Raw genomic sequence first — 10,379 nt, 5'->3', positions numbered from 1 at the left:
GCGCGCCCCCCCCCGACCCCCCTTCCTGCGCGCCATCCCACATTAAAACCCTCCATCAACAGCACCGGCGCACCCACCCACGGCACCGGCGTTCAAACACCTGCACGACACCCTAAACACAGATGTCCCAGGGAGCCGGTGCTTCCTCAAGGTACCTAAAATACCTCACACGCAGACCGGGGGTGCCAGCGGCAAGCGTACTGGAACCGGTCCTCCCCTCTCTGGAGCGGCCCATACAGCGGTCTCTTTCCAGCAGAGACAAGCCCATGCAAAGATCCTGTATGCCTGCGCCCTGTCACAACCCATACACGCTCAACTCACTCCAGCCTTGCTTGCAGTTCTTCAAACTTACCGTATAACAATTTTTACTAAGTCATTACACCCCACCGCAGCGCCCGAAGTCCCGCTCTGATGGCTGTACCAGAACCCACAACATCACACCACCACCCCTGGCCCCATCCCACCTCCTCTCCCAGCCAGGGGTTCCCCACAGCTGTCCTTCCTTTGGCAGGTAAAAGTGGCCTATCCATTTTTCACTAAAGTTATAATTTCCTAAATGTTGTTTGACCTTTCGCGGTGCAAGGGAAAGCAGGCAGTATTCTTTTCCACCCCTCCCACCCATCGCCATTTCGCTGCCTTTTCTCTTTTGTTTTGTTCTGTGAGAAATACCAAGCTATTTCTAGTTGTAAGGGTGGTTTATACACATTAGTAAATCTTCAGAGTGAAGCTTTCCCGCAGTCTTTGTCTTTGTTTCCTTAATGGTAGCTATAAATTACCACTTCCCTGTCTCACTGGAGCATCAGGCTTCATTGCTTTTGAAATGATCAAAGTTATTCTCTTTTAAACTCCAGTGAGAAACAACCTATTGTATCTCCTGGACTGTTTCAGCCTTAGTCAAACTCATCTATAAATGCATAAAGCTGCTCATAAACACTCTAAGGACTCTCCAGCCCCGCACCATACCCCGAGCCTCCCCTTATCAACAGAAACTAAGAAATGAACGAAGACTTTCTCGACAGTTTCCATGATCTCATAAATAAATAACCATACTTACAATGGGAATTCGCACATCCACACACCTCTCATCTGCAGATATCAGTCAAGGTGTCTCTACCAACAATTCTCCCAAACGCATGTAGTACAAGCTTCCTACAGGAAAAACTGTTACATACTTCAGGCACTTTCCAGTCAAGGTTCCTCAATGAACTTGACCAATATGAATTTAAAACTCATCAGAAGATTTGACAAAAGACAAAAAATCTACATGTGAAGAGTGCAGCAGAAAAAAACAGTATAAGACACTGAAGAGCCGTCTACCCAAACAACCAAAGCTTTCTGAGACACAGTAAAAGCAAAGCATCTTATTTACTTCTGTAAACTAAAATATGAAGTGACACATAAATATTTGTGAATGCCTGAGTTGGATCAAAAGATCTCAACAGCTTGGAAAACAAACAGGAACAATATTAAATTTATCTTAGTTAATGAAACCATTTCTTATACACAAATCTCAAAGTGCTTTGTGAAGGATCCTAGCTATTATTTCACATACAATACTCATTTGTTTATGATGAAGAACTGCCATTAAAATATCTCTTAAAGACACAAAACAGACAGAAGCTCAGAACTCAACTCAGACGTCTTTCTGTAACCTTCTTAATTATTTCTGTTCAGCTACAGAGTCACGGTGACAGATGACCACACTGGGCATTAAGATCTTTACTGGGAGAAAGACACTAGAAAAATTCTTTAGGCTCAACTTCAGCAAGAAGTTAAGTATGATGAAAGAAAAATAAACATACCAGGGGCAGTTCAACAGGAAGAGACCCCAAATAGCACTGTTTGGGATTTTTTTTTCAGCAATTAAAAATAAAATAAAATCACAGTTTTAGGTAGGAAAATAGCGACTGGTAAAGATCTTCAAGAAGTGTATGCAAACAGGATATTTTTGTACATTATGCATACTGACCCTAAAACCAACAGCACAGTTTTTGCTCATCTAGATACTAACCAACATTTTAGTCTTGTACTAAATTTTCTCAGTGTTACATGGACCAGAGTTCCATTCAGGTACATTTCACAGATGCTTTGGTGAGGGAGAGGTTTAGGTGGTTTATGTTTGGAGAAAGGCTGCACATCAGAAAACTTGTCTGTGTTGTCTAATTGTACCAAGGCATGTGCTACCTTATAATCTTGCAAAATCTGGAACTTCTTCCCACTAACACTGTCGGATCTCTTTGGACCATCAGGAGCCCAACACTGCTACGAACACTGTCTGCTGCTCCAAAGGAACTCTTCTATACAGACAAGATTCCCAATTTTCCCCGGCCCTCCATTTTTAAGTATCAATCGAAGTTGCCTCACACTGAGAGAAGGAGAATAAGCTGCCACAAAGCAGTCAGATGTAAAAACTGCTCCAGAAATTCTGCACTTGATCTCCTGAGTAGAGTTGAATACTTTGTCTGAAAATTTGGGATAAAAACTGCTTTATACTCTATAATCCTTGTTAAATTGTATTATTTATTGATAAACAAACATTATTTGAAGACATCTAGATTGCCATTTCATTTGTACTTCAATGTAGTGAGAAGTAGTAGGTATGCTGGGCTGAGCAACAGTGCATCACATTAACCCAAAATTTAACACGACTGAGCGAGCATAATAAGTGCTTGCAACAGAAGCTGAAAACAACAGTGGGGGGAAGATGTCTGTCTGCCCCTTTTCCTTTTTCCTTCAGGCAAGTAAGGAAATACTTTCAAATATTTAGTTATTCCAAAGCTTTTCACACACATAATGTCTCAGAGCTGTAATTTCAAGTCTTCCTCATCTCTGTATGTATACTGGGTTTTGAACAATTGTTTTCCTTTGAAATTAATCACGCAAACTTTTGCACTTACACTTTCCACCTTATCCAAGAGTCTTCCAAGCTACCAAATAGGCTGTTGAGTTATACATAAAATAACACATCTTCAGTTATCAGCATTCTGTTTTGCAATTGAACAGTGGCTTTCCTGGGGAGCAGGACTTGCATCCATCTTATCTCAATCAAAGAGGAAATCTGGGGTTCCTCCGGTCACAAGGAGTCTAAAAGACCTTCTCACGTTCATTTATACTCTTCGTTTAAGTCTTTTTATGCCACTGGTAGAAAAACTTCCCTGAAACAAACATCAGATCCACCAGTGATATTTTAAATGTGGTAGGATCTGCATCTTAAAATGCCACTGTCAGTGAAATGAAGAAAAATGCTTCCTGTTTATTGCAGGACTGAATACAGTATGTTCTACTAATGAGTATACATCTTTGAGTTAGTAGGGGAAAAAAGGAGACTTCTTGCTATATGAAATAACTTTTAGACAAAGACTTGTGTGGTGCACCTCTTTGGACATTTGTATTTCTTTGTGAGAACATTCCAAGTCATCACTACCACAAATCATAACATAAGCACATTTCTAGACCCATGTGTTTGGACCAGTTAGTCAACAGACAATCACTGCCTAGCACTCAAACTCTCTTCTCCAACAGATGTTGATAAGCATCACCTTCTATAAAACCACCTCAGACCTGACATTTGCAAAAGTGCTGTGAACCCAGCAGTTGCACAACACACTTTGCTCACCAAGGCTCCTGTTCCTTTTGTTCTTGCAGAAGTCTGAAAGATTCGAGGCTACCTGTGATGAAGTGAAGGTGTTTCTGAAGCTGCGCTTACCTCATAGCTCCATCCAGGCCTGTCCCACGTCCATCCCTGTAGTGCCCTGCAGAGGAATTAGAAGCAGTAGGTCTAATAAGCCTAGGGAATTGAGATGGTCTCAGTTCCCAAGAGAGGCAGGTTTGGCATCTCAAACAAGCGCGGTGTGCCTGGCAGCAGGTACCGAGTTCACGCCTGCACCCCCCCCCTAACCTGTCCAAGGCTCAGGCCACCAGCACCACCTCATCAGAGCATGGGGCAGGCTGAGTTCACCTGTCAGCATCTTCCCCAGTGAGCCCACAGGATGACACCATGAGTTCTAGTAGTGCAGAATCACCGCCAGCTCAGGCAGACTGATGTGGTTCCCCCAAGAGATATCTTAACACTTTTTATTTTGCTTTGCTTAAAAAAAAGCCTCCACCACAGACCAGAGTGTGTAGGGGGGTAGAAACAAAGAGAGGTGAAGCAGAGGTACCTCCAAATAACAATCAAACTCCTTCCTTCTGCCTTTCCCCTGATGGTGTAAAACATCCGATGATGATCTCATACAGTTTGACACTGAGTGAACCCCACCAATTTCAGAACAGCCTTAACTTGAACCACTGCTCCCAGACTGAGAAAATTACCTTCTGTACTTGTCAGCTTCAAAGCAGGAATTTGTCAAAGCAGAGGTTAGCCATTGCTAACATACAGGTCAGAAGAATAAGCAAGTCTCTCTGCCTATAGCTGACAAAAGGGAGGTCAGCTCCCTAAAACAAAGGAAAAAAAGCGCACCTGAAGGATGAGCTGTTTTTTGCAGACACTGGGCTACTAATGAATGGCAGAAACCGTACAACGTGGGGGAAGTGGCAGTCAGCCTTCTTACCTGTTCCTGTCATTGTACATGGGGAGGAACTGCAGAATCAGTGACAGAGTTTAGAAGGGACCTTTGGAGGTCATCTTGTCCGGCCCCCCTGCTCAAGCAGGGATGACCTGGAGAGTGCATTTCAGATGAAGCAAGAGATGTTAAGTGGGTAAAACCGACCCAAGTCTCCCTGCTTCTCACACAATCAATATATAAAATTTTCAGGACATAGGCAGCAGAAAAGTACAAAAGCATAACCACAAATGAAAGTTGCTCTCACGTTTGTTTACTAGTCCACTCAAATCTAAAAACTAGATTTAATATACAGTAAGGCAGGCAGAACCAGTTTCAAGGTGAGATAAGCACAGCAGTATCTAATGAACCAAGATTATGCAGGGCTCCACTACTTTGGTATGTACTTCAAATCATTCGAAAAGTTAATGAATGGAAAAGGAAGGAACCATGTTTTTGCCTCTGTGCCAGTAGAATCCCTCCACCCAGTAATTGCTCCTCTGAGACTTTCTGTCAAGTTAGATCTTACCCTGGACAAAGACGGGGTAAAAAAAAGGAAGAAACAGACAATATCAGCAATAATGCTTGGGCACATGTGTGCCACAGATGATCAAGTTAGATCTTACCCTGGACAAAGATGGGGTAAAAAAAAAAAGGAAAAAACAGACAATATCAACAATAATGCTTGGGCACATGTGTGCCGCAGATGTTGTCAGAATCTCAGAGGTGGAGGACAGTGCTATTTTCTCACTTAACCTTTTATTTGAAGCATCAGATAGTTACATTTCCAACAATTCCTGCTTCTCTGTATGGATCCTCCCACACAAACAGAAAGGTCGAGTACATGGTATGTAGAGGTGACTAATTGTATTTTTCAGAACATAAAATTTGGAGACCTCCACCATATTTAGTTATGAGAATCAAAAGTTGTTCTAAGGTAGGAAAAAAGCTAATATAAATGGCAGCACATAGGTGTGCGTGTACTCACAGGCACTTTCCGAGATCTGCACTAGTCCCTTTGCCTTCCTGTTCTCCCCATGCCCTTATTACTGAGTAGGCGTCTCTTCCACTGATGGCAGTCTGACCGACAACAACTGCTTGTGTGAGGGCTACACTGGTGCTGGGAGGGAGGCAGGCATTTAGTTGAACAGATCAGATACAAAACTGTACAAAAAATGTCTCCTGAAATCGGACACCAAAATGACATACCTACCTGGCAAGTCAGGCAAAGAAGAAAAGATTATCAGCCAAATTATAAGAGGCTTTTGCAAATAGCACATTAATGCTATTTTTCATGTTAGAAGACAAATTTTATTGCAATTCATCAAATGAGCTACACCTGTAAAACTGTTTTGTATATCCAATTCACATTTAATGTCCAATGGATTGAAATGTCACAGGAAAAATAAAAAAGGAAAACAGTACCTGGTTTTACCATTATAATGTAAACTTCAACGCCCACCCTTAAAAAAACCAAGCCAGTGATTTCCCCATGTAGTAAAATATATAGTTTATAAGGTATTGATGGTTTATCTTAGTTTAACAGCCAATCTCTAGGTATAAAATAAAAGAACTACAAAGATGTGAAGTACGTGTACAATATCTTCAAGTATTTTGAAGTATCCTAGAGTATCTTGCACTATGGACAAAAATCATTTGACAATATACAGAAAAAGGTAACTCTGAATAGTTTCACTGCAGAAATCTTAACATATTCATGAATTCAAAACACATTAAAAATATGGATCATCCAGCTAGTAGGTCTCATTTGAACAATTTGAAAAATACTCTTCATAATGGAAAAAAGTTGTGGAATCGTCTTCAGTTCATTAATATGTTTTCAGCTACAGAATGCCAGATGGTTAAGTTAATGGCAGGTTAAGGCTTTTTTTTTTTTTTTGTATAAACTTATCGTCATAGTATTTCATTACATTTAAACCAAGTCTTTATTAATTTGCATTTTCTTTTGGTATAAACTATCATTGTGTCAACTCTGACAGCATTAATCAAACAAGCACAAATAACTGACAGGTGATAGCCTGTTTTTTTCCCTTCAAATCAGGTATCAGCCTGTAAACATGTTTAGCCAATTTAGCACTATATACCTACTGCATTATGAACTACTTACTTTTTATCGTTACCTTTCTGTCTACAGAATGTATGTGTGCTGTTAAAAAAAATAATTCTCTTTTCCCATTAGCTGTTACAAAAAAACCCCAAACAACAAAACACCATAGCCACATTAACTTGCACCTACCAAACCTGCTCCCATATTTCAGAAAAGTAATAGAAAAAAAAAAAAAGGTTACAACTGCATTATTCTATAGCTCATATCTGAACAAAAATTGCAATGCAAGTTTTAAAAAGGGAGATGGATATTTCAAAGCTCTAGTTAAAGAGGAAAAGATGCTGACTACACCATTTGTTCTTATACAGTCATCCAATTCAGCGGAGTGGAATGGAAGGAGCAAATGCTGGATCCTAACGTTATTCTGTGGGACTGATGCTAGCTACATCAATGAAAGAAGTAGGCTGATTCCAGGTAAACACTGAAGAGTGGTAGGGATTATGGTTGCTACTACAGACTGACCTGTTCTTAGATATGCCAGCCAAATCTCTTCCCAAAACCCCAGCACAGGCTACCACTGAGCTATATTTAGTATCTCAATCTCCCTTGGTGGCCTCTGGATCCAACAAAACCAACATTTTTTCTGCTGCATTTCAGAACCTTCTACTGGTCGTTCAGTGGAGCAAATCCTTCCAGACTTGGAAGTCCATAGCAGAAAGTGCTTTGGATCCTATATGGGATTAAGAATAGACCCCTTGCAAGACAAGCAGGATGGGTCTATCACAGTCTTTCCTGTGAAAATAAAATAACTGAGGAGTGGGGAAGATGACCTCTACATCCTCCTTTTGCTAGCACACAGGGTGCAGTTACTGATGGACAGCTTCATCCTCCTGTGCTAGCCAAAGAACCCGCCCGTTGGGAACCAGCAAACCCCAGCCTGTGTCCATCCCAGGTATTGCTAACTGTTGTAATGTGGCCATAAAGATCCACACCAAAGCAAGCCATTAAAACAATGGTATCATGCCACACTACATAAACTTGTGTAAAGTTGAAAAAAAAAAAGAAAAAAGAACCTTAATTCAGGGTTAATGACCTCATGCAAGATAAAATTAGTCCATACTCAATATTATAAGAAATGGTTTTCACAGGATCAACTAATCTGTTAAGGTCAAAATAATTAATCCAAACATCCTTTCTTACATGGATGTATTGCCTGTGAAATACACAGGCCTAGCAAAGTCACCTTACATATAGCTGAAAGTACTGAATTATTTTTTTTGCTATTATTAATACATGAGTAAGCAATGTGGGGTAAGCATATAAAGATTATCCCAACATATTAAGTTGAATACATGAAATTCTCAGAATAAAGTACATCTGTTTTATTTTTGCCCTTCCAAAGCAGAAAACAAAACAAAACCTGCATACACAAAATATTTCCGTGAAATGCTCCTGTAAGCTCCAGACTGTGAAAGAATTCACACCCACTCAGTGTGAGCAGTGGCTTGGACATTGCCCTTGTGTCTTCCTAATGCTTCTGTGAAATCAAAAAAGAATCTTGCTCTGATAAGTAGTGACAAAGGAACTTCTCAGTTTAATAATGAAATAAATAGGACAAAAGTAAAAATAGTCAAAAATTTAATACATGTGCTATACTTATAAATTATGGAAATAAGACTATCACAAGATGTGACTAAGCTGTAGGTAAAGAAAAGGTGCTACAACATTGTATGAACCAAAAAACTTGGACTCGGCTTTTCAAAAGAGAGGCAATACTGAGATAAGTTTATACAGTGGAGACCTCTTAAATACATAGCCCTGAATTTCTGTACAGTAATTTTTGATGCTGATAAATCAGCCTGTTCTTAAGTCACATATTAATTTCAAAGAGATTTTTATCAGAGGATTCAAATGAACAGAGATGCATTTAGGTATTTGCCAAGTTCCAGATCTCCAATAAATTAAGCTTTCAAAATGTGTTTTATTGTAGAACTGGACTAAAGATTTCTCTGCTAAAAACAAAAGCATCCCAAATGAAGCAAACTGTGACAGCAGGATTCAAGACATATTCATTCAAAAGGGAAAGAAAAAACCTTACTACTGTCTTTTCAGAAAATTTAAGAAATCCTTATATTTGTTAGTAGTAGGTGTACCATTATTATTTCATGAGGGCATAAGCACCTTTATTTAGTCATCTGGCATTTGGGGAACTCATGTCCCTCTTTAATAGCAGTTAAGAGATTTCCAGCAGCAACCATGCACCAAACTTCACAAGGCTGGTTAAAGTGGAAACACTTTTGTGTTATGAACAATTATTCCAGGTATTTTCATTTAAGTGGGCTGCACTGTAAATTCTGAATTGCAACGTCATATAGCCAGTTGTATCATAGAAGATTTTTTTAAGACAAACTTACAAAACACAATGATAGGTTAAATAAATAAAAAACATCAGTTAAAAAACACGCTTAATTTCTTCTGTGCAATTACGTACCAATATGAAAAATATTACTTTGATCTCTGCACATTTCATGGTTCAGTCTCCTGGATTTCACTAAAAATAATACTGACAACAAAAATAAAAGAAAAAAATGATTTGTTGACAAATCAGTGCTTTGGAGCTATTAAAAAAAGCACACATCAGATTTGTAGTTCCCTTGCAGCAGAACATGACCCAATACGTTAAAAATCAAACATTGGTAATAATGTTAATATATAAAATATTAGTTTAAAAACTATAGAATGACCTTCTCAGCAGAAATGGAGTGTATACATTGGGGTCTATGACATACAGCATATCTGAAGGCAAGTTCACAGAATGCTGAAAGGCTCACTGCACATTTTCTATGGCAAGGAAATACTGCAGCTTTAAAATAAGCTGCACAATACTCATCTCTATCTCTTTCACATGAAAGTGTGTAAAAAGCAAATCAGCAAATAAACTCTAAAATAGATTTATACCAAAATCCTCTTTTTTACATTGAGTTTACAGCTTCTATCCATTTGCCTGTACTATTTTTGGAGTTTCCTTCAAGAAAAGTCAAAGTTGCATTTTAGGGCCTCGAACAAGTTCACGATACAATGTACTGGCAGACAGAACTTTTGCATACTAACGAGATTCACTCCTTGTTGCTTTTCTTTTTTTTTTTTTTAAGGTAGTTTTTTCCTGTGGAACAAGAGGTCAAATATCGATTCCTTTGACAAGAGATGCCTCCAGCGTAATGTTGAACTCCTGCAAGGTCTGCAGCACTCGAATCAAAGAGTTCACAAGAGTATGATCCTTAATCAGTGCTATGTCTTCATACATCTGTGCTGTGATCGGGCAGTCTGCGAGCAGGGCGATCCAGTGATGCAAAAGGTGGTCTCTGACAAAGTGGCAATTCGCAATTTGGAAATAAAAATAAAGCCAAGTTAATTTCTCATTTTCACTGACATGATTTTTATTCTTTGTCTTCTGAACGGACCCCTTATCTTCTCCACGTACTATTTATAAGGCGGGGGAAAGGGGAGTAACTGTCTGTGAAACTTGTCCAAGCACAGAACACCCGTGAAAGATGCATTTCTAGGCTTTCCACCCCTCACATCAAAAGATACGGTTCCCAGGAGGCCTGGAAGTCCCAAGCAGGCCCAAAGTCACTAGCCTGCTCCATTGCCTTTGTGTCAAGAGGTTTCTAGACAGTCCCAGCTTCCATTCTGCCCATCTCCTACAATGAGTAGGTGCAGGGTGGGGAATTCACCCAGCCATTAACTGGACAGGCATCACTGATGGGTGG

The 10,379-nt window shown here is 39.7% G+C and overlaps 2 protein-coding genes across 2 annotated transcripts in view; both read right to left on the bottom strand.

Moving 5' to 3' along the window:
* The window catches only part of SCUBE2 (signal peptide, CUB domain, EGF-like 2), a 42,037-nt gene extending 41,994 nt beyond the window's left edge, over positions 1-43 (bottom strand). The window contains exon 1 of the mRNA XM_009890973.1: positions 7-43. Coding sequence (XP_009889275.1) covers positions 7-43 — 37 coding nt within the window. The remainder of the gene's footprint in view (positions 1-6) is intronic.
* A 9,264-nt stretch (positions 44-9,307) lies between these two features.
* DENND5A (DENN/MADD domain containing 5A) overlaps positions 9,308-10,379 on the bottom strand; it is a 74,422-nt gene continuing 73,350 nt past the window's right edge. The window contains exon 23 of the mRNA XM_009890971.1: positions 9,308-9,971. Within this exon, the coding sequence (XP_009889273.1) occupies positions 9,788-9,971 (184 nt within the window). The 3' untranslated portion in view covers positions 9,308-9,787. The remainder of the gene's footprint in view (positions 9,972-10,379) is intronic.

The sequence above is a fragment of the Charadrius vociferus genome, unplaced genomic scaffold (assembly GCF_000708025.1).
Source record: "Charadrius vociferus isolate BGI_N301 unplaced genomic scaffold, ASM70802v2 scaffold248, whole genome shotgun sequence".
NCBI classification, from domain to species: Eukaryota; Metazoa; Chordata; class Aves; order Charadriiformes; family Charadriidae; genus Charadrius; species Charadrius vociferus.
Note: the sequence above shows the minus strand (reverse complement) of the source record. Positions and strands in the feature narration are given on the sequence as shown.